The sequence below is a fragment of the Betta splendens genome, chromosome 2, assembly GCF_900634795.4.
Source record: "Betta splendens chromosome 2, fBetSpl5.4, whole genome shotgun sequence".
In the NCBI taxonomy this organism is placed as follows: domain Eukaryota; kingdom Metazoa; phylum Chordata; class Actinopteri; order Anabantiformes; family Osphronemidae; genus Betta; species Betta splendens.
The window spans coordinates 19,962,137-19,989,879 of NC_040882.2; the positions used below are offsets into that span (position 1 = coordinate 19,962,137).

The following is a 27,743-nucleotide window of genomic DNA, read 5'->3' on the forward strand; positions in this document are numbered from 1 at the left end:
ATTTAAAAATAATTTTCAATAACACAAACATAAACACAATAACCACATTAAGACAAACATAAGTATGCACATAATTATGTAATGATTTACACAAAGAATGTAGAGTATGATGTAAGATATGACTTTATTGATCTCACAATGGGAACATTCCTGTATTTCAGCCGCAGTATAACGGTACAGAGACAGACAGAAAAAAACAGTAATAACTAATAACTGTGCAACATTATTAAAGGTAAAGGTTAAGAAAATTGTTGGTAAAAAAAAAATTACCTAAAAAAATTATTTTTTTTAAAAATGTGTGGTTTAAAGAATTTAAAAACTAATGAATCAAACTGTCCTGGACACATTCAAGTCTTCTGAACCAGCCCTCTAGTACCACCACAAACAGATGTCTAAAGATGTGGGAAACCAGAGAATTAGGAGCAATCTGCTGAAGTGCTGCCGATCTGTTCTACCTTGTCACTGAGGAGCCAATGAGGATAAAAATTACACGTCAAACTGGAAATTTGTGTTCCTGAAATTCTGAATTAGGGAAACTTGGGATGCAAGTCCTATTTAGAAATGTCAGACTTTGTTTTTTAAAAAATGTCAAGACAGACATTGGATAACGTTTAATTTTTATACAGTTCTTTTGTTATATGAGAAATATTGAGAAGAATGAGATGAAAATGAAAAATAATAGAATATATAGATTAAGCATGCATTTAATTGAAAGGTCTATGATGTTTCCCAGCTTAAATTTGAAAAGCTGACTTAATTTTGGATATAAAATAAATACATAGTCAAACAAATAATGGAGACCAATAAAATGCATCTTTGGACTTCAGGTGGTTTAAACTATAAATGTGAACATCTGTAACAAAGTGACGCCAGTGTTAAACAGAAAACTGCTGTCAGCTTGTGTGAAGATGCTGCTGTGTTCACAGAAACTCTTTAGTGAGTGTGTGAAACCCAACACTGCCAAAGAGCCTGTAAAGCACCTCGTCCATTTCTCTGGAAACCGGCGCGAAGGCTGCTTTGTTGTCAGACATTCAAACACATGAGGGGCTCCCTTCAAAGCGCTCGCTCTTGATCCCTTCAGGTCCTGAGGCTTTCTCAGCTACTATGAATGTGTAAAACTCTGGTTAAAAAAAGAAATGGAAAAGGGAACGGACAGCTGCAAAAGTGGCCTTTTCAAGAGTTATCTCGTGAGCTATTGGAAATTCTGCACCATAACTTTGATAACCAGAGCTTTGACAGCCACTAGCAACTATTGGGACATTGACTGTTTGATGCTTATTTCACACACTGACTGGTCCTGGTTTGCTGAAATCAACGTTAGCTTCTGAATTAAACCTAAATATCCATGGAATATGTCAATCAAGAAAGAAAAGCAGAAATATTTTATTGTAATTATTAATTATTATATATTGTGAGCAAACAACATATAACGGTCTGCAACATTTTATAAAGACATAATGCTGAAGTGACAATATGAAGGATCCACACCCTCCAACGCAGACGTAAACTCTCCTGAAGCGTCTGCTCCGTGGCGGCCGCTGGGGAATGTTTAAAAGCGCCGGTGATGATGCAGCGAGTCGGAGGAAGGAAAACAGACTGTTGTGGGATGAAACGTCAAGCTTCAAAAACACAAAGGCATCAGGGGTTGTCAGGGTTCTTTACTTACAGGAAGGACTGGTCTTTCTGGCAGCATGTTACTCACATCAGTAAATAATATTGCTGTGTACAAAGCAATGAACTAATAATTTAAGAATTTTCCAAGCTCATCTTTTGTCAAACCTCCCAATGAGAATAATATGTGTTGATTAGTGGTTCTCATTAACGCCTTTTCTAACACCTTGGTGTAAAGTCTCTCACCTGATACATTCATGTAAAAATTAAACACAAACAAAGTCTTTGGAACTATGTAAAAAAAAAGGCGAACCGCATTAAGCAATGCACTTAAGAGTTTCCTCCCTGGCCTCTGGGAAATAAAAAGGTTTATTGAAATAAATTTAAAACTAAGTGGTTCCAAGATGAGAGCTTAAAGTAACGACATGTCAGTGAACCTCTCTTATGTCAAAAGTAGCAAGTTCATATCTTCTTATTAAAAGAAGTAGGAGAAAGGTTGGTGATCTAAAGTACATTTAATTGTTAACGTTACATTACTGTAGGTTCTTCTTTGTAAATATTGGTGAATGTAACCATGTTTTAACAGTATTATGATGTCAGGCTGCACCTCGACATGTTCCCACTGAATTAATTTGGATTAATTCTCATCACGAGAGAATAATCAGCAACTACTTTGACTTTAATCATTTTGTAAAAATACTCAGCATGCTGATCCCAGCTTTTAACCGTCGGTCAGGCAAAATAAAACACAGCTGAAGACAGCACCTGGGCTCCCTAGTATCAGGGACGGTGGTTCCAAGGTTGTTCTTGGATGAAACAACCCATTAATTAGCAAAGTAATCACCAGATTAATCGCTTTGAAAAGTAGTTATTCATTGCATCCTTGGCTTGGTCTGAGAAACGGTCACCATCTATGCATCGGAGGCGACCAGTCAGTGATGAAAGCCAGCGTTTCCCTTTAGTTGCTGAATCAGTGCAGGTCTAATTATTGAATTTCCCAAGCTGGCGTTTAAAGGACCTGGTGAAGTTAATAAACTAAAACACGTCTGGTGTTGTACTACACATGCACACACATAAAAAAAGCATGTAAGCCACAGAACGGAGCTGAACTTTGTAGTGTCCTTGTGTCTGTATCAGGTTGGTTTGGTGCCCTCAAACTGAAACATGTCGGCTTGATCCAGTCGTGGTGCAGTTCTGTCCATACGAATGTCTGCCTCTGTGGAGTCCGTTCATCCAGCCTGCGTGTTCTGGTCTGTCTTTGTTGTCAAGAAATACCTGATCCTCTCCTGCTTTTTTGGACCCTTCATATCCTTCAGGTGAAGTTCCACAGTCAGGAGGGACCTGGCTACTTTCTGGCTCCAGTCCTATTAATCCACCTATTTGAGGATAGACAGGAGGGGTTGAGCTAGGTCTTGGTCCATCTCAGTCAAAATGTACTTGGCATCGTTTCCAGCTCAAGGAAACCATAAGAAACAGGACAGGTGAGAGCTTCTTTTGCTTGTTGTGGGATTTGGATAGTGGAACTTAACTTTTAGGACCGCTCACTGGGCTCTGATGCTGGAGTGCAGTGCAAGGCGTTACACAAGACAACAAGAGAAACAAGACTCTTGTTGATGAGGAATGTTGAATCTAAGGTTGTTTGGATGGTATGTGCAAGGAGGAGCGTGGACGTCAGTGTGATTTGTCCAGGTGTTAGTGATTGTGTTATGGAATTGCATATTGGAGGAGAGAAAAAGATTCAGAAGTATGCGAAGAAGAGGAGAGGGATGAGTGGAGCTAAGAGCCTAAATGGATCCTCTTTCTAAGGCCTTTTAAGACTTCAGGGAGGGATTTACAGGCAGGATTCCTCAAAACAAAGCTAAAGGAACTGAACCCTGGGAGCCGTCCTAGTACCTGGGATTGTTCCCCTCCAGGAAATGGGTGCAACTCGTCAGCCATCCAACCACACTCAAGGTGTAGGGCGTTCCCCCAGCCTCCAACCCCCTCGTCTGCAGAACAGAGGGCCGCCAGCAGTTCAAGTCCGAGGGCCGACAGTCTGTCAGCCAGTCCACTCCGGATCCTCCATTCCCTCCTGTCCACGGCTCCTTCCCGATCAACAAAGGCAGCGGCGGTCGCTCTTGGTCACCTCTTCCGAGGAGTGGACCACGTTGGGCACGAAGCCGCTCTTCACGCCCTCCCAGCCCTCCTGGATCGTGATGTCGCCAGACCGCACCAGGGCGAAGATGTCCCTGGTGAGCTCGGTGAAGGCGTGCTCCACGTTGATGGCGTCGCGGGCCGACGTCTCGACGTAGCGCATGCCGTACGCACCCGCCAGCTTCTCTGCCTCCTGGCGGCTCACCTGCAGGATCACATGAATGACGGTAAATATATAGAAGCACATGGATCGCAGATGGAGCATACATTCCACCATGCTCCTTCCTGTCTTAACCATTTCAGATCATTTAGTGGCCCCACATTATGAAGCGACTGCTGGTCTTGTTTCTGATTGCGTCTGCAACCACGCGGAGGAGCGAATGTACATCTCGGCTGTCGTCAGCTGATTCCTGGACGTGTTCCAGCAGCGGGAAAGGCTTTTAAGCAGGAATGCTACAGCGCTAGCAGCCACGTAGCCGGTTCAGCATCAGATTTCACCTGCTTATGTCAACACTGCAACATTATATAATTACGGGGCCAAATCATGAATAGACTTCCTGCTGTGAGCTCATAATGGATATAAATCTATGTAAGACGCAGAAGAATGCAGATCTCTGTCTTGACTGGTTCCAGTTCTACTCTGTCGTTAGCTGCTGATATAGCAATCTCATTTTTACTCACTCTTGTTGCAGTTACATGTAATTTTTGCTGTTATTATGGAGCCTTGGCCCAGACACAGATAAAAATCCTCACTACCGAACCCCATCAGACTAAATCAAAACTCTGAAGCATCTGTACAGCTTACATTTGTTTGGATGTTGCCAGATAAGCAGCTTGGATTGTAGACAGCGTTGTGCAGTCTTTTGAAGTGTCTAATTTTTCTTGGGGGATATTTTTGCTTCTTGTCACGAGGGACTTAAACGAGAAGTGAAAACTGGCTTCTGATCCGAATGTGAACAAAAGCCTCTATTTAAAACACTACGCCTAGCAACAGCACCACGCGGCCTCTCTGTGCTCACCTGCCGCTGGGCCTCCAGGTCACACTTGTGGCCGACCAGTAGGAAGACGATGCTGTGCGGCTGCACGTGGCTGCGAGCCTCCTCCAGCCAATCGTGGACGTTTTGGAAGGAGCGGCGATTGGTAATGTCAAACAGCAGGAGGCCCCCCACGGAGTTACGGTAGTAAGCCCTGGTGATGGATCTGCAGGGAGCATCAAAGTATGGAGGAATAGTTTAATTAGGCGAAAACACAGTGACGTTACTATGGAGATAAAAGCACACCGTTTGTGTTTAGTTTGGAGCCATGATATGCGAAACATCCCTACATGTTGGATTCACGTCTACTGTCTAATTCTTTCATTCGATGAAATGTTACATTTCTCCTGTTCTTCTGGTTCGTTGTCTTCTCTGTGGCAGTAAACTGCCTTTGGGGATTTGATGCAGAAGCAAAACATGAAATCACCTTGTGATCACGTTTATTTGTTTGTTTAATATAAATTAGGACAATGCATTCATCAATAAAGAATGGATTTTGAATACAGTAATTTTAATGCCAGCTTTTCTGGGAGTAGAATGAAGTCATTTGAGCTTAAATAACTCATCGCTGCAGCCTCACTGGGAGACGTGCTGCAAGGTTTTGACAGGATGTGACGCCCTGCGTGCACACAAACACACAGCGAGAGCCGTACAAAGCGTGTATCCTCCCTCAGCTTCCTCACTGGGAGAATGTCAGCAGAAATTAGAGGGAGGAGAAAATTACAGGCTGCGCTCTGGGAGGAAGAGGAGATGACTTACAGCGAGTTAAGAGATGAGGAGAAGGTGCCAAAACATCTGAACCAGCAGGTGATTCATTGCATGCAATGCGCTTGAATACAGTTAGTACATTTAACCAGACGATGATGTATGGGACTGAGAGCGCTGATAACAAAGCGAGTGCTTGACTTTAAAGAGGTGCTGTAACAGACGCAGACATACGCTGTGACCTCCCCCTCATCGCGGCCTCTTGTTTTACAGTTTGGATTAAAAACATTCTGATCCGTGCTTTGGTCTCCAGGGGGCATGTTGACAGTTGCCATGGAGACAGCGATCACGCTGACAGGTGAGACCTGTCCCCTCCTGTCCACGCGCGTGAAAGCGTCAACGCTACATACGCAAAGGCTGCGTACGCAGGAAACGAGCTCAGCGTATGACAGCAACCGCAGAGCAAGAGGCCAACAAGTCGGCGGCCATTTTGAATCATCTCAACAAACCCTGCTGTAACCTGTACATCCAACCACTCACTGCTCTCATGGTCAGTAGTGGCAGTAAAGCGGGACTTTGGACTCTAATCAGTCTCTTGTTCACGTTTATTGCATGGAGTCCGTTTACATCCCATAGTTTCCAGCCCATGTTTTTTACACGTCTTGGCAGGTTTGAGTTGTGATTCTCTGTGACTCAAAGCCAAAGTCTGTGTCTGAGGCTGAATCATCCGCTTTAATCGAACACAAGCTTGTGGACTTCCAGCCTCCGGTCATTTAGCAGCTCATTTAAATTATCAGTGCTTACTGGCAGATTCAGGTAGTAGTTTGTGTTTTCAGACCTCATAAAGATGTTGTTAGGTTCTGCTCTGTTCTTAATGTCCTCAATAACACAGGCCCAGATGAAAACCTTTATTAAACACATCTACCAATGCACTAACACCCTAATACATTTCAGATGCGTCCCTTCAGGCTCTAGGATCTTTCCTCTAGTGACTGCGTTCCAAATGATTTGACCACACCATTTCCTTTGGCCGTGGTGAACATCTGCGCTGCTGAGCGCCCGTGGAGCCTCCACGAGCTCAGAGATCATCACTGGGAAACACCAGCCTGGTCTAATCTTCCATCAGATGCGTGAATAGCAGCTCAAGGCCAAACATCAGTGATTGTTGACCAGCTGCCGATGCTGATGTTTTACTCTCAGTAACACACGTGGAGCAGAGCTAATGAGGGGACGCGGGGATTAATTATGTAACAGCACAGCGCGAGCGGAGCTCAGGAAATAATCTCAGCCGTGTGCGGTCAGGGCCTAATGATCCACGCAAAAATGCGGGGCATGGAGACCGCTGCGAGCTGGACTGACCCTCCTCCACGCGGCTGCGGGCCGCGTAATTGGCACGTGCAGTAACAAAGCCCACCTGAAGCGCTCCTGACCCGCGGTGTCCCAGATCTGCAGCTTGATCCGCTTGCCCGGCTCGATCTCCACGAGCCGCGAGAAGAAGTCCACGCCCACGGTGGGGTCGGACACCTGCGCGAAGCGGCCCTCCGTGAACCGCCGGATCAGGCACGACTTGCCCACGGTCGAGTCCCCGATGACGATCAGCCGGAACTGGTAGAGCCATATCGCCTCCATGGCCGCGCTTCGCCCGGTCCGTGCGCTCTGGCTGCGCGCGGGCGCAGGCGTGCGCGCGAGGGGGGGGGGGGGGGGGGGCGAAAGAGAGACGACACAATTCAAGTAGTTTGTTAATAGTTTGGCTCCTTGTTGTCTTTATGTAAAAGCCGCGTCCTTTACAACATGTTACTGTAGCTGTTAGCTGCACATTTATATGGACAGGGACTCATAATGAGATGGTTCTGACTCTGGTTCTGACTCGCTTTGGCACAGAGTGGAGCAAGTCCAGAACGCTCTACCACGTGCTGACTGCTATAAATGTCAAACGAGAGTAATCATCGCCCTGATCCACATCCGAGCACCTGACTTCACTCGTCTTCCTCCCATGGCTGCTTGTCTCTCACTCTGAATCCTAGAAGGCTTTCATCCCATTTGTCGTCTTATGAGGTGATCTGTTCCTTGGTCTGACTGGACGGAGCTTTTCTCTATTAAATATAAGACATCTCTCTACATTAGCGCCTAAAGAGCAGCTGTAGAATGAAAAGACACAGGGGACATTCAATATATAAAAACAACTATTCCTGCGCCCCAGTCCAGTACACAGTGTAGTCTAGTGTAGTAAGGTAGCGTGTCTCAGTTCTAATCCAAGCTTCACATGCCCCAACACACAACCGGCTCCCTGTATTCAGTGTGATTCAATTAAAACCACGAGATATAAGGGAAAATCCTCTTATGCTTTTCTAGTCACTTGATGGCGTCAGTTGATGCTTTAATAAGCCTGGTTCTTGGATTAGTGGCTGCAGCCTAATGCTCTTTTTGATATGAGGCTTTAGCATCTGAATAGTAGCTATACTGTAGTACAAATACAACTTCTTCTCCCTGGGATTTCAGAATAAATACCGTTTTATACTGTACAAATAGGGTGCATGTACATATGTTTACATGTACATGTTTAACTTATTGTGTTTTAAAGTAAATATTTTTCATTTCCGCTTATGTTTGTTGGATCTGAAATAATAAATAAATAAAAACAGTCGTAGTTTTGAATTCTCCCCATTGATGCAATTCCAGGGGAAATTGGCGTTAAATGATGACGTAGCAGACGTTCGTAGTTTCTACGTGTGGCCGTGGACGCCGCATGACGCCTCCCATCACCCCCTGCTGTCTCCCGGGTTGAACATTAGAGGCTGAATTCCCCGGTGAACGGCAGCCGTGTGGCCTCTCGTCTGGAGGTTCGTCTCACGACGCACGCAGCGCATCGCGTTCAGCGTCAAAAGAACGGATGCGCCTTTTAAAACCTGTCGCATCTCATCGACCCGTCGTTTTTATTCACGGAGGCTGTTCTGACTGGACTTTGTTTTCCTGTAGTAGCCGATCGCTGCGATTTTGCAAAGTGGCCAGACGTTACACGCACACATTAAAGTCTTTACTGTGGTAAAATAAAGGATGTTGTTTCAGAGTTTGCAGAAACGTGTCTAAATGTAGATGGACAGACATCATAAAATCACACATCGCCTTTAACACGACAGGAGCACAGGCTGTTTCTGAAGCGCCTCAAACCAGGCAACGCGACACAAACGGGCTGTAATAACGTACTTGCAGAGGAAGTGAAGCCCACTTTAGGCCCGGCTGGTCGCTCGTCCTACGCCGCTCAGGACCAGGCGAGTGTGGGCTCCATGGCACCGCCTGGTCGGTCTGGATCGATCCTCGGGACGCCGAGAGCACGGCCGTAGCGGCGAGGGAGGCTGCAGAAGCGGATGCCTGCGTCCGGGCCCGACGGCGGCGGCAGGGGGCGAGCGGGCCTGGCGATTCCCTTGTTTGACTCGGGCCCGATCGCGAGCCGAGGACGAGCGCACCCAGAGCAGGTGCGATTAAAACCGGATCTTGCGCTTTGAGCCGGCGACGCGAACAGAGCGTGTCACGGGGTCGGTTCCCTCTTTGGACGCAGCGAAGTGAGAATACTACCACGGCGGGCTGCTGGCTGTCAGAGGGGAATCCCCAGGTAGCATTTCTGCGCTTACTGCGTGTTTGTAGGTTTTGGCTGCTGATGAAATGGCAGCAGTAGCAGCAGCAGCATCATATAGCCTGACTCATCCCGCATCAGTACCACTACCGTAAAGGACCGTGGTGAGGCGCAAACAAGCTGGTTGCAGAATAAGGTCGAGCCATTGAGACACCATAGGCAATAACGTAATTATCAAAAACGACACGTGCAGCCAAGCGAGCTCGTGCTCTATGAAGAAACGCTAGGTGGGATCATTTTTATTGTTATTTATAGTCGTAGTAGTACCGGTAGTAGTAGTATTATGGTATTTCAACCAAAGTCATGCTGCACACTGTGCACAGTCACTTATGGCAACAAGAGGGGAGCTGCAGCTCATGCGTATACGTATCACTGCGCAAGCCCGGAAGTGGACGCGTTGCACTATAGGAGTTGTAGGTTTTTACAAACACAGACGACACTTTGTATGTGTCTGCGTATATGATGGCCAACTTTAAACATTAGTCAATAGGGTATTTGGTGAAGTAAGGTAAGTTTAAGAGGTTGACTTGTTTAAGTAGACCATAACTTAATGTAATTTAATGATTTTTTTTTTATTTTGAAGTAAAGACCGATTTTTTTCTTACTGGTGAGATTATATTTGAAGCACAGGGTTACACTTTATGCAATGGCCTGGCGACCTGTTCAGGGTGCAGCCCGCCTCTCGCCCGTAGATAGGCTCCAGCCCCCGAGACCCCACATGGGACCAAGCGGTAGAAAATGGATGGATGGAGACACTTTACATTGTGTCCAGTAACAACCAACGCCATGTTGCGCGCTTGCAGTCACCTGACCCACTTCATTAAACGCAGGTGTTCCTAATAAAACGGCAAATCCGCACGCGCACACACGGTGGCGTCCTCCGCCCTCCACGCGTGGACCCACTGACAGGCTTCAGGTTCTTGTCTGAGGGCGCAGCTGAAGCGGAACAGGCGTCAGGAGGCGATGCGCGCACACACCTCGGGCTAAACTGTATCTCGTGTGTGTTTTTTTTTTCTCTACTGTGACTTGGCAGTGACGCAGACCTGCCTTCCTCCTTTTCACAGTTGTCTGTTAGCGACGGGAGGTTTTGCTCAGAGCTGAGTCACTCAAACAAAGATACCGCGACAACTTGATCGTTGTTCCTGTGCGCTTGTTCTGCGTCTGTGCGACTCACTTGTGGCTTTTTGAACAGTATTCTACAACGAGCCTTAAGTAACTTTTAGAGTACTTTTTTATTTAAATTGCTTATTTCAAATGTTTTTTTTTGTGCCGTGTCTTTAATTACTTCGTCGGTGACAGAATTAGCTCTTCTTTTCCTGCAGCACCAACAGTTCCAAGTGACTCCATATGACTTCATAACTACAAACTTTGCGCATTGTGCACTTCTTTTTTTTTTAATTCCATGCCGAATCCATTATTGGAGACCTCGCAGTTCGACGCGCGCTCTCGATCGGAGCAGTGGCGACAGTGATGCAACAGGAGCGCCTGCTCAAAGTTTTAGTCATCGGCGACCTCGGAGTCGGGAAAACGTCCATCATAAAGCGCTACGTGCACCAAGTCTTCTCGCAGCACTACCGGGCCACCATCGGCGTGGACTTCGCCCTCAAAGTGCTTAACTGGGATCACAAGACAGTGGTGCGTCTGCAGCTGTGGGACATCGCCGGTGCGTAAAAGTGTCGTTGCGCGCAGTTACTGCGCCCTTTAAACGTCCCGGCTGCGGCGAAGCTGAAAAAATATTTGATGGCCGAGGGCTGTGTGTTATTCACACTTTGTTTGCATAGGCAAATACTAAACTCATGCCACAAAACTGTCACTTTGAACTTCACTGCTTTTACGACTACACGGTGAAGCAATGCTTTAAACAGCTATTATGGAGACATGTTCTGTAACGACAGCAACAGTATGGGTTTATAGGGAAGTGCTTGTGTCCAGTGATCTCTGAGGTCCCACAGCATCGGCAATGGTGGAAGTCATAGTTTAAAGTTTTTATTCAAGTTTTTCCATGTATAACTATATAAATCTATTCAGGTTGAGTGCAGCTAAGATGCAAAGTGACCTGTGCTTTCTTATTTGTTGGTCATGCATCCGACCGTGACGCTGTATGAGATAAGAAGCGATCGCCTGAAAACGCGTCCTCGTGTTAATTCTGTCATGATTATTGGTTGTTTTCACTTCCTCGAATGCACATCAACGCACATTTCTATCTGCGGCGCCGAGTAAATGGCTGTTGAGCAGCACAATAGCAGATAAGATCCACCATTTACATAAAGTTGGCCGACCGTCGCACAGAGTTTAGAAAATAACCAGTCATGACTTCATACTGGAGACACTGGAGACAGTGGATAGCTCACGCTGGCTTTACAACTGGGTCACTGGGTCTAGCTCACAACACTACAGGTGGCTGATTATCCGTGTGTGTTGAAGGGAGTCCATCAGCGGTCCTTAAGTGAATTATATCATATCATCATTAACACAGGTAATAAATGCAGATCAAACATCCTAAAACGATGAGGTAAATGTGTCGCTTCAGTGTGATCTAAAGCAAACAGAGGGGTTTGTTGAGGATGAGGATGATGATTGACCTTTGGCCTCAGGCTGATGAAGATTTTTATTGTTTTGTTGTATCAGCTGTTGACGTGTGTGTGTGTGTGTGTGTGTGTGTGTGTGTGTGTGTGTGTGTGTGTGTGTGTGTGTGTGTGTGTGTGTGTGTGTGTGTGTGTGTGTGTGTGTGTGTGTGTGTGTGTGAGAGAGAGAGAGAGAGATGCTTATTTGCTGATCCAACCGCATATTGGGATCATGTGGAGGAAGTTAGCTTCCAGGATAGGGACTTATTCATGTGTACACACACTCACACACACACACACACACAAACACTCCCTCACATGCAGAGACAATGACTCTACACACACACGCTCGCATTTCATGCAACGCTGTTGCTCTCAGCATATTGTCAGTCCATACCTTCGTTTATGAGCCTCACAGTGTTTCACAGTTGATCACGAGGAAGCAGCAATGTAAATCTCCTTGGGCTTTAAATGATAAAAACTCGCTTGAAAAGAGAATCCAGCTCCTCGGGTTTAGATTTCAGGGAAAGGGACGCTTGTGTCAGTGTTTTGTAACGCTCTAATTAACTGGTGTTGACGTCTGAACAGAACATCTCGTCATCCCGTGTCAGTAGTTCGCTCTGTCTGTGATCGCTTCAGGTTTTAATGCAGCTGTATAGTAGGAAGTCGAAGATAAGCTCAACCACGAATTGACAACATGTGACTTCTAAATCTCTGAAGCTCCTAAATGGTTGAACTCACTTCCCTCTTTCCTGTGATGCTACAGTCTGTGGCAGCAGCAACACCAACAAAGGTTCAACCTGTCGTCTTCCCTCTGAACAGGACAAGAGCGCTATGGCAACATGACCCGCGTTTACTACAGGGAGGCTGTGGGCGCCCTCGTCGTCTTCGACATGACCAGGCTGTCCACGTTTCAGGCCGTGCTCAAGTGGAAAGGAGACCTGGACTCAAAGGTAGCGCTGCTGCGGGGGGGGGGGTGGAAGAGACAGATGTGCAGTTAGAGTCAGACACAAAAAGCACAGCTGGGTCATGTGAACACATAAAGCGCTGGGCTCTTCTTCGCCTTTGTTGTGACACGCAACGGCCCTGTTCACACACGCGCTGGAACCCCGGGCTCCGGGACTTCAAACGGGTCAGCTGCTGCTGCTCCCGGTCCTCGGTCCAGCTGACGTAGGGGGGGCGATGTGTGGACCTGTGCTGCGGAGTACATATCAAGTCAGATTAGCAGCTAATTGACGACTCACGCAAACGCAGAGGACCTGAGAACGCGGCACAAGCCATTGGTGCTTGTGGGTTTGATTCTGCGGATGCGTTTCCTCCTCCAGCACTTTCTACAGTCACGGTTTCACTTTACGGACGTGAAAGGCAGATTTCAACGATGGAAACAAATGGTTTGGTACTTCAGGGTCACGCAGACAGTTTACTGTGTGTTCGGATGAATGTTTTTGAATTCCCCAGCTTTAGAATTGAATAAATATGACGCAAACGTGAAATGATTAGCCGCCGCACTGAGTGGGAGGCTGAAACTCGTCAGGACGAGGACGAGGCCTTATTCATCAGCCTTGGCTTTGATCATGCTTCACAGTGGATGGGCCCGTGTCTCCTGCAGTCTGCAGAATCAGACCCGAGTGGATGAAACCGCAGTCGCTTCCTTTGTATGTTTGTCACATAGACTGCAACATACAAAGAAAAATCAAACATTAGTTGTTTCCTGCTATGATTTGTCACAGAAGTCAGATTCAGCAGGGCAGTGGAATAAATGTGAATTTCGTCCCCACATCTCCTCCTAAAAGTCTTTCCGGCTCCACCAGGTCGCCCTCGGCAACGGGACGCCGGTTCCAGCGGTGCTGCTGGCTAATAAGTGCGACCAGCGGCGTCACGGTTTGTGCCCCAAACTGCCCAAACTGGAGAGCTTCTGCAACGACTACGGCTTCGTAGGCTGGTACGAAACCTCTGCCAAAGTAAGACGTGGCTCTGACCGATCCGTCGCTGTGTGGACACTCATCTGTGACCGTCTCTCATTTCCCCTCGAAGCGAACTCCAGTGTTTTCACAGGTTCCCTTTCAGCCAGTTTCACACACTGCGATGCTGTGGTTTATATTCCAGTTCAGCTCGTGGCCGCCGTTTCCCACCAACAGATTGACACTCGCTCCCGGCGTGTCCCTCACCGGCCTCGGGGCCTTGTCCTGTCTCCGCAGGACGACACCAACATCGACGCCGCCGTCACGCGTCTGGTGGAGACCGTCATGTCTGCGGAGGAGGAGCGAGCGTCCGCGAGGCCCGAGGAGGAGGGCGGCGTTGTGGTGCTGCCGCGCCTCGGCTACGGCGCCAGGCGCGGCGGCTGCTCGGCCTGCGCCAGCCTCGGGCCCGGAGACGGCCCCTGAGGAGGAGCCGGAGACCAGCCGTTACGGTTTTAGGACGCGGAGAATTGCTTTTCATTGATACAAGCGCACTTTTCCATGTGTCTCGTGGAGTGTGGTTTTCGGGCTGAACAGATACTAGATGTTCTGCTTTGAATTTGGGCAAAAACACATCTGTTGAATAAAAATACTACTTACACGTCAGATGTCTGCCATCAGTTGTGTAGTCGACGATTTGTTTGTTGGTTCGGGAGCTGCGTTTAATGATCGTGTAAACGAGCTGCACAGCCAGTACAGTTTCCTGCTGAGACGTTGAGGCTTTGCATTCATGTTAAGCTGATAATAGCTTCCTGTGCTATCACGTGACTTATCTATATCTATCTCGCTGTCTCGCTCAGGGACTGGCATTTAGGTAATGGCCTGTGCTCAGTTACAGATCAGCTGAGTCTTGAAGGTGCCGTTTCACGTTCCTGGCCACTAGAGGCGCCATGGAGCCACTTTTCCATGTTCTGTTCACAGCTATCTCCAGTTTTAACACACCTCAAGAGTTCACGTGATAAATGAAACATGCTATGACTGAATAACACAGGAAGGCCCCGACAAGGATGTATTGGGCTGGACTGGTCCTATTTATGTAGATTTACATACAGAAACATTCTGGACTATATATACCAGCGATTAATGACAATGGCCGTTGTTGCAGATTTCAGAAGTCTTCCCTCACTACACTTTACTATATGACATTTATGGTACATTCTGTAAAGTAACGGCCTATAAAATTCAGTACAAGGATTCCCCTGACAATTAATTACACGACATGTCCACAGAGCTACAGGGGCAGCATTAGGTCTGATCTCTCACTAGCAACAGCAACAGCATCCATGACAACGGAGAGAAATGTGGAGATCAGGACACTCAAAGAGAGCAATACGACGGGTGCTGAGGTGTGCTCCAGGCGGAGGCAGGAACTGGCAGCCTGGGCCATTACCCACACCATCAGCATTATCATGGAAATAAGGGCAAATACTGGAAGTCAGGACAAGCTTCTTTAATGTCACGCCGACACTTTTTAAAGACATGTCGTGCCTTCTACCAGACTTTTTTTCCCATTTGGTTTTAATGGCTCAAACATCGTTTCCGTTAAGTGGAGTGTATTCAGTGAGTCATTCTGTATTTATCATTTATTATTGTTCAAGAACAACAAAAAATACAATAACAATGATTTTCTATTCTTCCATCTTCATTTTCATTTCTTTCAGTACGGTGATCGGGATTTTGCTTCCAGTGTCTGCCAGCTGTGTGTGTGTGTGTGTGTGTGTGTGTGTGTGTGTGTGTGTGTGTGTGTGTGTGTGTGTGTGTGTGTGTGTGTGCGTGTGCGTGTGATTTCAGCTCATTTCTTCTCTGGATGCTGTTTTTCTCGCCGCCCTATAATTTCCCACTCACTCTTGTGAATGTATCCATTAACGGCGGCCTGTGTAACCCTCTCCTCTCTGAGTGAAGTGTGTTCTTTCTCATCACCCTTCTTCTTCTTTCAGTCCGAGCTCAGCAGGAGACAAACGAGTCAGGGTTCCAAAATACAAATGCTGATAAAACACGAGCTGCTGAACCTGTAGTTATTTACGTATTCAAACAAACACAAAGAGGCTCATTTTCTTCTGTGGTTTGTGCAGCTGTGTGTTTGTGTGTAGTCAGAGTTTCAGATGCGCTGCTACTGATTTTGCTTTGATCCACTAGATGGAGCAATAAGCTGTGATTTTATCCCCCCAGAGCTGCAGCATGTGCACAGCTAAATGAAGGGAGATGGTGTTTTTATGTTTTGATCCAGTCTCCGTGTTATTTATCTATTTCTGGGCTGTCAGATCTTCCTTCCTCCCTTTAAAGAACTTTCTCTCTTCTCGACCTCATGCCTTCTATTTCTGGAGAGACCCTCCGTTCCTCTCTGGCTTTTCATCTCTCCTTGCGCTCTCTCTCTCTGTCACATCCCACCTGTTTCTATGGTGCTTCCCATTATCATTATCACCGGCTGCACAGCAGCGTTGGTCCAAATTGACTGAAGGAGGAAGGAACAAGACTGGATGAAAGAGGGGGAGTCTTCTTCTATTTCTGCTTTAATAACAGACGTCGCTGCTGATTCTCTGACACAGGGACGCGTTTGTGGGCTTTGTAGACGCTGGCTGCAGACGCTCTCGCTGCACTGCTTTGGTTTTCTTCAGTCCTCCGGAGATGAAACGGATAAATGGGGTTTTGATGGCAGAAAAAAGGACACCTCACATTTTGTACTGTGAGTTTGAACCAAAGAAGTAACGCATCATTGCTTTCTTTACACACCTGTCTTCCACTTTCTGCATTCTTTTGACACTCATCTTGTTCCTCCATCAATTGTTTGTTTTGTTTTACACTTGACATGGTTCAGTTACACTCACATTCTTTTCTAGGTTTTCCGGCTTTTCATAATTTCATACCTGAGCTTGTTCACATGAAGCAAATTTCAAGTCAGAGTGTTTATAGTTGAACTTTAATGTTGCTGCATTTTTGTTTACCTTTTCAAATACATTTTGTCAAAATTTTAAAACTCTTCATGTTAGTTAAATGTTCAAATAATGTGTGTGTTAAATAAATGTGTTCATGTAATTTAAACATGTAGCTTGATTTAATTGTGTTCATATTATTTCACTGTCTTTGTGGTTTGAAGACCATTTAAACACTCAGCAAATTGAGTTATTGGCTCAAACCATGAAATATATTTAAAACACATCTGATGTGAATTTTCTGTTTGTCTTTGTTTAATGGCTCAGGTAAAATGATCAGTTTAATTTCCTGTGTATTCCTTGTTCATAGCAATTTCAGTGCACCAGAAAAATGGCTGCTGCCATTAGACTCCCCATCGCTCTGCTGCTCATTCTTCATGTTAGCACAGGTAAGTGCCTCCTAGTGCAGCCTTCATTAATAGACACCCAGCAGGAACCTCTTTAACTCTAATCATCTATCAATTAAGTACTTCAGCCTCCCAATCAGTGATAAACATTCTCATTGGGATTATTATTAGGCATGAACAAAACTAAAAACAAATGCTGCATCTTTTCCCTTCCCTGACCTTCCTAAGAATGATAAGTAGGTTGAAAAAGTAAAGAGGAAAGCAGCCCATGAATTATTTCAGCGTGTCTGCTGGTCAGTACGTAGCTCAGTTTCCCACGGGTCCCTCCTTCACATACTGCAATAAATAATCAATTTATGCCAGATTTCCAAGCCTAAAGTGAAGCGTCTGATGTGTGTGTGTGTTTTCTTTGGCAGCCCAGAAACAGGCCGATGGCTCCACCCACAGCCCCGTCATCATGCTGCTGAACCTGCAGTCCCTCGTCAGCCTGCTGCTGCTGGGCCTGTCCGTGGTCCTGTCCGCCAGCATCTACCTGTGGGTCCTCCGATACGTCTGCATCGGCTGCTGCCAGCCCATCGCCGTCGGCGCCGAGTCCGAAGCCTTGGTTGGGTTAGTGTGAAGCCACCGGCTGCCGTCCCAGCGGGTCAGAGTATCGCTTGCTGACACGCTCGCTGGCAAGTCTCACACAATAGCGCCTCGTCTTCACAGGTACAAAATGACATTCCCGTACCTGTGAATTGCTTCTATTCCCTGGAGACTTTGATATGATGCGTGACTTGTCTCACCTGTGAGGCGTCAGCCGGCATGTGAGGCTTTGCTACAGATATTTATTTTTTATTTCTGTAGCACATACAGAAGGTGGATGTTGCATTTTATGTGCTAGACGTTATACACTGTTTCAGTTTACTTTAGTTCCACACTTTTCAGTGAAGATGGAAATTCAGTTTGGAAAGTGACCAAGCCAATAAAGGCTTTTGCAGTGAGTCACCCTTCTGGTTAGGAGCCAGAGCACTTACGGCAGAACATCGCCACCAAAATGGCGACAAATGTGAGTGAGTTCAACACAGCTGGACGTGCAGTTTTAAGTGGATTGTCAGATTTGCATATTTCTGCAATTAAAGGTATTGAATAAACGAGTAAAAACTAAAGGACAAACTCAAAGGCAAAGTGACATTCCTGAGATCAGAGCTGTAAGGTTCAGTAAAGCGGAGTAGCAATAGTTCAGTTACCAGGCATTAAAAAATAAACAGTAATATTTCGCAATAATTAGAATCATATTAAATACACACACACGCACACACATATGACACAGGTTCATGGGAGGAGTGGACCTTCTATACATGTTGCACAACATCAGATCCCAAAGATGGTACTATATTTGGTGCATTTGACCCATGTTGCCCCCACGCAGAAGGAAATCCACTGTGATGCCCACTGACGTGATGAGGGACGGCATGGATCACTTCCCAACATGGGAAATCAGACAGAGAATGTCACTCTTCCTCACTGCCAGTTCCGCTGGTGTTGGTTTTTCTTTCGAGAAATGTTTAAGCATTGCGACCTGATGTGACATATGTGATATGACCAATAAAGGCTCCAGTTTCAAAGAATTAAAATTTTCTTTCAACGATTTAACGGTTTGGGCTTTACAGGGTTAAACAAAGAAACAAATTGTGCAGCCTTGGTTTAAACTACGTGCCAAAAAAGAAGTATGTCTTTGATGATGACTATCTCTAGGCTGGTATGCTTAAAAAACTAGCAATAAACTGCACCAAAGTGGGTTCCTCGTGAGTAAAAGATTTGCGCTCTGTTTAGCTCCGTGTTGATGTGCGCGTAACTTTTCTGCTGTTTGCTATGACCTGCTGTCCAGAGGTTGAGCCTGAGATTTTAAGCCTAAATCAGCTGATAAACCAAGACATCAAACCAAAAGAATGAAGTAAAACACTGTGTGGTGGTTTAACACATGCTTAGAGTTTAACTTGTTAGTGACTTGCTGCACCTTTCTGTCCCATCATCTTATTCTCCATGGATTTGACAATAAACCTGTAAGCAGTGCTCTCTGACTCTCAGTGCTGTCTCCATCTGCCGTTGAATGAACAAAGTGTGAGATGAACGATGAGTCACCTCGCAGTCTGCACGAATGGTCTGCAGACGCATCCTAACTGAACCAATTAAATGTTATCAGTCTCATAATTCAGCAGCCTCGTATCTCTGAGAAGCGAGATGGATGATGTGAAGGAATCCAGAGCAGGCAGAGAGCCGCGCGGAATATTTTAGCCTGCAATGTTGCATGTGTGTATATCCACGCACCATCATGTGTAGGATTAAAGAAGAAATCCTGATGCAGCTTTTATCAGCAAGTCAGTTCTTGATTCATGCAGTTTTAAATTAATCTAAACCTTGTTCCTCCTGACATTGTACAGAAATCCTCATAGAAGCTGTTCTATTAGGATGTTTGGTGCGTAGCTTACAGTAGCTTTACTGCTGATATTGACCCACGGTCCCATCTTCTCAGATCTCCTCACAGAGAATAACCGTGGCCTTCTCCCCCTCTCGAACTGAATCAACAGACAAAGGGGTAATAGGGTGCATTGAATGGCAGCCATGACGGCACGCTGCATACAGAACACAAGAAACGATAACACAGGATTCGTAATAGAAAAAGGCTGCACAACGAAAACCGAGAAACAGAAGCATGCACAAATACATCTATGCAGTAAATGTGTATTTGTTAAACTGATGAAGTTGCTTCTATTCTTAAGTCGCTTGCCGTTTGCATTTTGCTGAATTGCAGTCTTGCATCACTTTATGAGTCAGTAATGACTTTACAGGATGGTCCATAGGAAAAGCTCCATAAGCATATGCAGCACTGCCTTATATCAACCTGTCTCCCACTGCCTCAGGTCGTACAGGCCTCTGAAGCACTCACAGGAACACACAGGAATGATGTAACAGACACTGGAGCAATGATGGACACGATGAATGTGAGGATGGAGCTGGACCGGGGAAAATTGTCTTTTGCATTGGTTTAGTTGCCTCTGGTCCCACAGATAAAATCCATCTGGCTGATTCAGTTCTTATCGGCGAGGTCCAAGTGCTTCTCAGCCGCCTCCGTCACCCTCTTTATAAACAGTGTGACCTCCTTCTTTCAGGCTGCAGCTTAAGGAGGCTGGGAATAAAGACAAAGCACCTCAGACTCCCAGACTGAATCTCTTAAGGTAATAAAGACTGGTCACACTTTATATCACCAGGAGCTGCACTTCATTCAGCCACTAGACTATATCCAGTCTTACTCTCCCATCTCTCACCGTTCTATGAGCAGTGTGTGAATCTGATAATATGTAATGTTTTTAGATTTAGGACCATATATTATTACATTTTCCTGTTTGTGGTTATTATGTATGTGTTTGTGGCTGTCCCATAATGTTCACTTTTGTCACTTTTCCCCCTCTCTCTCTCTGAGTTGTGTTATCTGATTGGTAAAACATTTGTGACAATAGACACAGGTTAAAAGGTCACAGCAAAGCAAACAAGCAGCCAGATACTTCCTCACTTGATGATGACCAGGATGAAGGGGTAGAATACATATTCAATTAAATAATTAACTTTAAGTGTACCGTGTCATGAATCTACCTATGAAAAGAAAGTGTTGAGCCATAAAAGCATCCCTGCTTAATGCTGCAACCCTAAACACTGGCTTGGAGCTCATGGTACAGGAGATCTTCTTAACTCGTTAAAATCAAGCTGCAGGCTGCTCTAAACAAGCTCATTAGTTTCATGTGGAAATTGTCTCCTTGAACTCGTTTAGATTAGCGCGGGTTTAAAAACCTCTGATGTGGGACGCACACGCGAAACAATAAATAATAAATCACCCGGTTATTTTCCTCTTTCAGTGTCATCATCAGAAATATGAAAGAAGAGGCAGCTTGATGAGCGTTTTCTCTTTTTGGATTCGAGAGCCCCGAGATATCTGAAGCAACAGTGGGACGTCTGAACTCCTGTGTGAGTCCTGAGCGGTGTTCGAGTGTTCCCTGACTTTATCTGCTTAGAGCTCCCCCATGAAGAGCACGGTAAAATAGCTGCACTGTTTATATCCCTGTTTAATTGTAGGCTAAAACTGGAAATGAAAATGGAATCAATGTGCTGTATTGTAATTACTGTAAATGGAAAATGGGCAGCTGACTAACAGCAGTGGAGCAGAGTTAATAGCTCAAATACCACATTATCATTTATAAAAAGAATGGGCTTCACAAAAAGGAAAATTAGCAACACTAATAATGAAATTAGTCATATTCCAACTTTTAGATTTAATGTGAAGACACTACATAGTGTGGGCCTTTGTTGGAGATGTCCTAATACTTTATAGAAATTAATAAATTAATAATTATGAGGTACAGTTTCACAATATTTGCTAGAAATGATCGCAGTTGAAAAATAAGGTTACCAGAAAGTCATTGTGATCCAATATCCAGTAAGTCGAGCTCTATGAGCCATCACAAGCTGTACGAAGGAATAGAATTTACTGTACGGAAAGGTCAAAGAAGAATAATTACATAAAGGAGGTGGAGGTGGGTGGAGATAGTAGTTATGGATAGATTGCAGAGCAGGCGCTGCCCCCTGGGGCCCGAGTGTCGGTTCGGCCAATGCCTCGGGCTCAAGCAAGTAATAGAAATTCAAAGGGTTCGCTCAACGGTACAGTAGGAATCCCTGCCATCTGTTGCCGGCCTCCTCTTTCATTCCATCGCAATGTCAGTGCCGTAACGAGAAGGTGCGGCCATTTTGTTCGTCCGACTCCTCGCTAGAAACGTTTAAGTGATCACAAATGGGGTTAAAGTATTTCAGCGGAAACGCTATGCTGCTGCAATTTGTTGGTAATTGAAGCGTAAAGGTCAGGACACCTGTGATCGTGGCGTACCTCCGTGGATCGATGCGTAACCATGGTAATGGCTGTGAGGAGTGCCCACCGCGACATCATCACAGCTTCCGCGCGCATTATAATCAGGTGTGTGCATCCTGCGTTCCCTTTGTCTCCAGCTGACCCCGTCCAGGCCCGCCGCCTCGTAATGGATTTGTTCCTATCTCTTATGAGCACATTGGCCTTGGGCAAAGCAGCGGCTCATCCCATGATTGACAGCTGCTGATAGGACTCCAATCCCAGCGAGGAGCCTGTTGCCAGGGGCTACGGGGGCTCCCCGCAACAACGCATGCAGTTGCCATGGAAATGGGAAGTTCAGCCCTGCCGCCTGCAGATGGCGACACTGGACTCCAGTTGAGGAGGACGCGATGAAAGGTGACACGGTACGAGGACGGCACACCAAAACTGTGTGACGCGAACGCTTCCTAAAGAACAGAGAGTACATTTGATTTCATGGTTTGAATGTTCACCTTGAGTTCACCTTAAGCCCCCGTGGAGGCTGCAGCTCCTGTACATGTATGCCAGTCAGGTAGAGATGCTACATTCCCTGGGGGCATCACTGTGACTGCCTGCCTGTAAATGTGTGTTGCTGTATACAGTCATTTTTATGTCAAATGCCCATCTTCACTTGACTTGTTCAATTGTATATTTTTGCGCTTTTCTATGACTCAATATTACATCTAGCAGCTGCTACAGGAGCACAAGTGCAATAATAGGTTTGTAATGAAAACCAGCAGGTTGGGCTCAGTTGTGGAGCTGTGAGGGCAAATGAAAAATGCTTTTATGTCAGTGCATCAAACCAGTCTTAAAAAAAAACTAACCACTTCCATCTACCGTGGTTGCATTTCCTATTTCAGATTTACTGCAGCGTGCGTGTTTTTAAAGCATGCTTCATTAGGTTGGAGAGAAATTAGTCAAAAGCCAGATGAGCAGAGTTAGGCTGACAGAGGCTTATCGATGGATAACATGCACACACACACACACAGACTTTCAGTTTCCAAGTGCTGATAAATTCTGGCAGGCTGTGCGGGTAAACGTGTGTTTCTCATCACACACTCCTGACAATTCATTGTATCAATCATCAGCATCTTGGAGAGTCTTCTCTTTCTCTTTGCTGCTGGGCGGGAGAAGAGGGGAGACGAGAGGTCATGACAGGTCAAAGCAGCGGTGATTCCAGGAACTCTGCTGCTGCTGCTGCCGCTGCTTCTGCCGCTGCCACCGCTGCTGCTGCTGCTGCTGGGGTCATCTTGCAGAATTTCTCACACAGGCAGGAAATTCTGCAAACTGCAGCTGATCCTGTGAAACCAAAAAGAAACTGTCTGAGAGATTAGAAACACACCCCACGCGGAAATAACTGCCAGACGTCAGACGTGAGCATCTATGAGTTCTGGTTTCACTGGCCACAATCAACACACATGCAGTTTCAGACACAGATGCGTTTTGAGAAAATCGGATTTCTTGCTGCACAATCGCAGACTGCTGACAATACATGTATGCAGCTGTGATCAATGCCAACCACTTACAGTGACAGCAGCCTGGCATCTAATTACATCCTATGCTGGTTGTGAAATACTGTCGACTCCTGCCAGACAGCCCCTTTGATTTATTCACCCCTCAGATGTGATACCAAGTAGACTGCGCGCTCTGCAGCACGAGCGATTCCCACTGAGTTTTAGGCACACCGTGTTCCATACAGTCTGGAGTCAAACAAGGACACGATGTCTGAGGATTTTTTTTAATACGACCTTAAATTTAAATGAGTACGGAGCGAAATATGCATCATGAATGAGCGAGTCTAGAGAAAAGTCCGTTTGTTTTCATGTTGCAGCAGAAAATCATTTGTGTTGCACAAATTTGACACATTTGTTTCAAAATTCCTCTACAATTTGAACCCGGATACCTTAAACGTTACACTTACTCCTCCGTTATTGTCCAATGGACTATGGGTGCGTTCAAACTCTTTGGGAAATATCAGTGACATTTCACAAAACGTAAAGAAGTTATGTTTTTTACTTTTACTGTTTAATTTAACAGCAGTTCGTCAAAGGTAATTTGTGAAACATACATTATATAAACTATATTTAAAAACCTCACTGTTCTATTGGTGTTTTAGGCTGTTTTGAGGTGTTGTAGGATCCGTCATATATGTGGATGTTTCTAACTGTTATTAAATTATAACTCAATCAACACTATTAAATAAAAATGATAGATTCAGTATAACGCAAAATTATGGGCACACTGTGGAGTGAGCTATGGTTAAAATAATTTTAAATTGCTTACACATCCGAATTCAGAACTTGAACTGTTGTTTAGAGACAATATTGGACCCTCAATTCAAAAACAAAATAATAATTTCAATTAATCTTGAACTGTGGTTTAGAGACTATATAATAAAAAAGAGCTTTGATTCAAAAACAAATCATGAAATTCAACATAGAAAGACAGTAAATAAATAAATACAGTAATAAACAAATAAGTATATCAATAAATAAAAAATAGCATTCAAACGGCTGAACAAAGCATATTTACTAGCACAGCGACCTGGCGTACTAAGTTTAGGACTGTAGGCTGTCACGATTCCGAGTTTAGCCGGGGCCGTTGAAGGCAGCACGGTTGTGAGATCAGCTGATTTTTTTACGCTGCCATTTTGTCCGGCGGAGCAGCGACCAGGCACGTCAGTCCGAAAAGAGAAATCAGCATCGAGACTTTCCGGGCAGCCGCGCAGCGCAGCACGGGACGGGACGGGACCGTGGCTAAAAAAACCAACCTCTAGTGTGGAGTCGGCGGCCGGAGAACAGCGCCGACTGAACTTGGGAAACGTGTGGGTGAAACCTACGGAGCTAAGCACGCTTTCGCTTTTAACTTAGCGGCGCCGCCGGCTCGGCTCAGACTAGAGGCGCTCGCGCGCTCCCTGGCTGGTTGGCAGGTTAGCTAACACCGCTAGCTCCTCGGCTAACGAGCCCTCCCCCCCCCGCACCCGCCCCTCGTCTCTTCTCACCTGGAGAAACTGCGCCTGTCCCCGGCTGTCAGTTTCGCGCCACCCTTTTAGAACCTCCAGACAATGTGCTGCTCAGTCGTGGACGACTTTTCTCGCCCGACGTGGGGTTTAACGCTCACTTTACCGAGCGACCAGTGACGGCTACGAGGCTCGAGCTAACAAGTTGACGTGGAGAGGGAACTCACGAGCTTCTGGGAGAGTCGAGAGTGCTGATGTTCTCCACGCCGTGATTTCAGGCGGATTACTTCCTTTAGCCTCCCTCGAGGTGGACTTTGGTGATCCCCAACGAGTCGTCCAGGTTACAAACCACCCAGTTAGCTATGTTTATTTGTAGACATAAAGTAAGTTCAAGTGTTTGCAAATTCCACTGTGGGACTCTTTCCTGGTTCGGGTGCTGCAACGGAAACATTAGCTAACACAGACTAGCTCGGATTAGTGTCGCCGTGTTGTGTTAGTTAGCTAGATAGGTAGTCGGAACAACTGTTGCCGAACAATTTACCTTCAAATCAAGCCTACGAGTCAGCTGTTGGTCGTGGTTTCCGCCGTACAGCCCACCAGCCAGCGGTGATTTGACATTACTGCAGACTGCTCAGGATCTGAACGCACCTGGGGATAAAATAAAGCTCCGCGCGGGAGTGGGTGTCAGATCACAGCCCTTCACGGCGACTTGACAGGGAAGTCACGTTGAGTTGTGCCCCGCGGGGAGTTGATCCATTGATCGGATCGTTATTGTGCTATTTTAGCTGATTGAGGAAAAAAGAAGAGCGAGCGAGCGGGGGAATCGGTCGCGATGTCGGGCCAGTCTATCACGGATCGGATCACGGCGGCGCAGCACAGCATGACCGGGTCGGCGATCAGCAAGGCTGTGTGCAAAGCCACCACGCATGAAGTGAGCGGACCCAAGAAGAAACACCTTGACTGTGAGTATACGTGTGTGTGTGTGTGTGTGTGTGTGTGTGTGTGCTGTCAGACTGCTGCAGGGCTGTAAAAGCAGACATACTGGTCCTCTGGCTGAAAGTATTAAACCCGTGATGCACACATTCCTCCACTCCACCTGGCTGGTTGGACAGCGTCAGTGGGTCCAGCAGGAAGTAAGTCATATCGTCATAGAAGCTGGGCTCGGACAATAAAGATGTGATCTGTGTACGTCTGTGCACCGCCACCGTCACACACCCTGTTAATGATTATATAATCTCCACCAGCGTGCCCCTCCTCAGGTGGTGTTAATGTTGTGGCAGATTATCAGTTGGGTTTTTCTTCCTTATAGATCAGACAAGCCCAAAATATGGCCCCGAAGCTTCTCAGTGACACATGAGCAAATTTGACTGAGTCTTCATCGTGTCCGTGTTTCCACTTGCTGTATATGAAATATCTCAACATGGCTTAAGGGACATTCTTGCTTGAGCTTGAACTGTACGCCACCACTGAATTTAAAAATACTTTACTCAATGCTATAGTCACTGTTTTTCTTAAGGGCGGATAAGTAGAAGAATAAACTCACAGCGTTACAAATATAAGGACTGCTTTTATTACTTGACTGAAAATCCTTTGAAATGACTGCTCTAAGTCCGGAGCCCGTGGACATGAACAAATGCTGATTTTCTTCCTTCAAGGTGCCTTGCCAGGCCTTCACTCTAGCTGACTTCAGCTGTTGCTTGCTCGTGGGTGTTTCTGCCTTCAGTCTTATCTTCCGTACATGGGAAGCTGCTCTGTTCGGTTGAGATCAGCAGCTTGACTTGGTCATTAATGAATTTTCTATTCTTTACCTTGAGAAGCTCTTGAGCCTTTTGCTGTATGCTTTGGGTCATAATTTCTGCTGGATAAATGGGCCTATGACAATAAATCCATTATTTGAAAAGCTTAAAGGGACTTTCGTCTCTACTACAAGCAGCAATCTTCACACTTGATGCTTAGACTAATAAATGCTATTTGCTTGGTAAGTGGCTAAAATAATGGCACTTTTTTTCAGAACTCTGAGGTGATTACCTTTGTTGTTCGATTAGTCTCTCAATCGACTGCCCTAATTGCTTGGCTCGCTCTGCAGTGAAACAGAACAGAGAATAGCTATTTTAACCCAATGTTCTTGTTTTTGTGAGGCTTTAACCATCACCTGTTTACTTTTAGTGAATTAATTTGCGACAGTTCCTGCGTTACGGCACCAAACGCTTCCAGACGGCTTCCGTTGTACAGAATCCAAGGCAAGTCAAATATGGTGATAAGTGAACTGACAGAAGCAACAAAACACTTGTCTTTCATCAGACCTGCAGCCCAGCGAGGACACGCTGTGCTCACCTTGTTTACAGAGAAAACTGAAATGACAAAATCTTCCGGATCGTGTTAAAAAGCAGTCATGGTGATATCTTCACATAAGGCTGTGTGTGGGGGGGGGGCTTTATGCTGTAGGGAAATCTCCTGTTACATATCCTGAGATGTGAAGATTAGTGCAGAGGCACGCCGGTTCATCTACTTCCCAGTTGCCTGGTGCTTTATTTGGTAGAGACAAATAGATAAAGTGGCTTATTATGTGCCGTACTGCCAGTAAAGCCCACTAAAATTAGTCATGTTCAAGGTGGTGGTGGTAATAGACGTGAGACTGCACGGAAGAATGAGTGAATATCTAATAAAAAATAAAACTAAGAATGAGTCATGCATATCGCAAGTGCTCATGTCAGACATTACTGGGACTAAATGTGCTGAAGATTTGTTTCCCGGAATTGCCTTTGTCGGCATGGGATGCACATGTTTGATCGATGCTCCAGCTCAGCTGCCTCACATCGCTCAACTCCTCCTCACTCACAAGACTCAGCTGCTGACGTTCAACAAAATTCATGTATTGTCTCCGCTTCTTATGTGAACTTGGCCAGACCTTTACAGCCAATACGGCACGTCAAGCTTAATCATTGTGGGATATTGATTT

The 27,743-nt window shown here is 45.8% G+C and overlaps 3 protein-coding genes and 2 long non-coding RNA genes across 20 annotated transcripts in view; 3 read left to right on the top strand and 2 right to left on the bottom strand.

The window, feature by feature from the left end:
• Nucleotides 1–105: 105 nt before the first annotated feature.
• rab39bb (RAB39B, member RAS oncogene family b) lies at nt 106–8,828 on the bottom strand. The gene is made up of 4 exons (XM_029138204.3): nt 8,688–8,828; nt 6,898–7,143; nt 4,764–4,944; nt 106–3,949 (listed from the first exon to the last, which is right to left on the bottom strand). The coding sequence occupies exons 2-4, from the start codon at nt 7,110–7,112 to the stop codon at nt 3,704–3,706; spliced, it is 642 nt and encodes a 213-aa protein (XP_028994037.1). The 5' UTR covers nt 7,113–7,143; nt 8,688–8,828; the 3' UTR covers nt 106–3,703.
• Nucleotides 8,817–18,976, top strand: zgc:162171 (uncharacterized protein LOC565931 homolog). Of its 8 annotated transcripts, XM_041069031.2 has the most exons (5): nt 9,629–10,777; nt 12,501–12,631; nt 13,490–13,639; nt 13,877–13,975; nt 17,335–18,976. In XM_041069031.2, exons 1-5 carry the CDS (start codon nt 10,585–10,587, stop codon nt 17,530–17,532), a joined length of 771 nt encoding a protein of 256 aa, XP_040924965.1. In that variant the 5' UTR covers nt 9,629–10,584; the 3' UTR covers nt 17,533–18,976. The 8 variants fall into 8 exon arrangements, with proteins under 8 accessions (XP_055362996.1, XP_055362995.1, XP_055362994.1 ...); XM_055507021.1 differs by lacking the exons at nt 9,629–10,777; nt 17,335–18,976 and adding an exon at nt 8,817–8,956 and having other exon boundaries at nt 13,490–13,733; nt 13,877–14,242; XM_055507020.1 differs by lacking the exons at nt 9,629–10,777; nt 17,335–18,976 and adding an exon at nt 8,960–9,093 and having other exon boundaries at nt 13,490–13,733; nt 13,877–14,242.
• Nucleotides 18,977–19,649: 673 nt separating this feature from the next.
• LOC129603822 (uncharacterized) lies at nt 19,650–22,076 on the top strand. The gene is made up of 3 exons (XR_008694051.1): nt 19,650–20,131; nt 20,807–20,915; nt 21,948–22,076. It is a non-coding gene; the product is annotated as an uncharacterized LOC129603822 (long non-coding RNA).
• Nucleotides 21,283–24,965, bottom strand: LOC114848213 (uncharacterized). The gene is made up of 3 exons (XR_003784381.3): nt 24,827–24,965; nt 21,812–23,124; nt 21,283–21,711 (listed from the first exon to the last, which is right to left on the bottom strand). It is a non-coding gene; the product is annotated as an uncharacterized LOC114848213 (long non-coding RNA).
• Nucleotides 24,464–27,743, top strand: part of si:ch211-200p22.4 (phosphatidylinositol-binding clathrin assembly protein) — a 56,610-nt gene continuing 53,330 nt past the window's right edge. For 7 of the 9 annotated variants that reach the window (XM_029137684.3, XM_029137700.3, XM_029137728.3 and 4 more), the window contains exon 1: nt 24,464–25,746. In XM_029137684.3, the coding sequence (XP_028993517.1) occupies nt 25,617–25,746 (130 nt within the window). In that variant the 5' untranslated portion in view covers nt 24,464–25,616. The remainder of the gene's footprint in view (nt 25,747–27,743) is intronic. The other 2 variants (XM_029137664.3, XM_041068950.2) reach the window with 2 other exon arrangements.

Coding starts and splice junctions, on each gene's coding strand:
- rab39bb (XM_029138204.3), bottom strand. CDS start 7,112: ATGGAGGCGATATGGCTCTACCAGTTCCGGCTGATCGTCATCGGGGAC. Junction 4,945..6,897: donor GCGGGTCAGGAGCGCTTCAG/GTGGGCTTTGTT, acceptor TGCTCCCTGCAG/ATCCATCACCAGGGCTTACT. Junction 3,950..4,763: donor ACCTGGAGGCCCAGCGGCAG/GTGAGCACAGAG, acceptor GTGATCCTGCAG/GTGAGCCGCCAGGAGGCAGA.
- zgc:162171 (XM_055507016.1), top strand. CDS start 10,585: ATGCAACAGGAGCGCCTGCTCAAAGTTTTAGTCATCGGCGACCTCGGA. Junction 10,778..12,500: donor GCAGCTGTGGGACATCGCCG/GTGCGTAAAAGT, acceptor CCCTCTGAACAG/GACAAGAGCGCTATGGCAAC. Junction 12,632..13,489: donor AAGGAGACCTGGACTCAAAG/GTAGCGCTGCTG, acceptor CGGCTCCACCAG/GTCGCCCTCGGCAACGGGAC.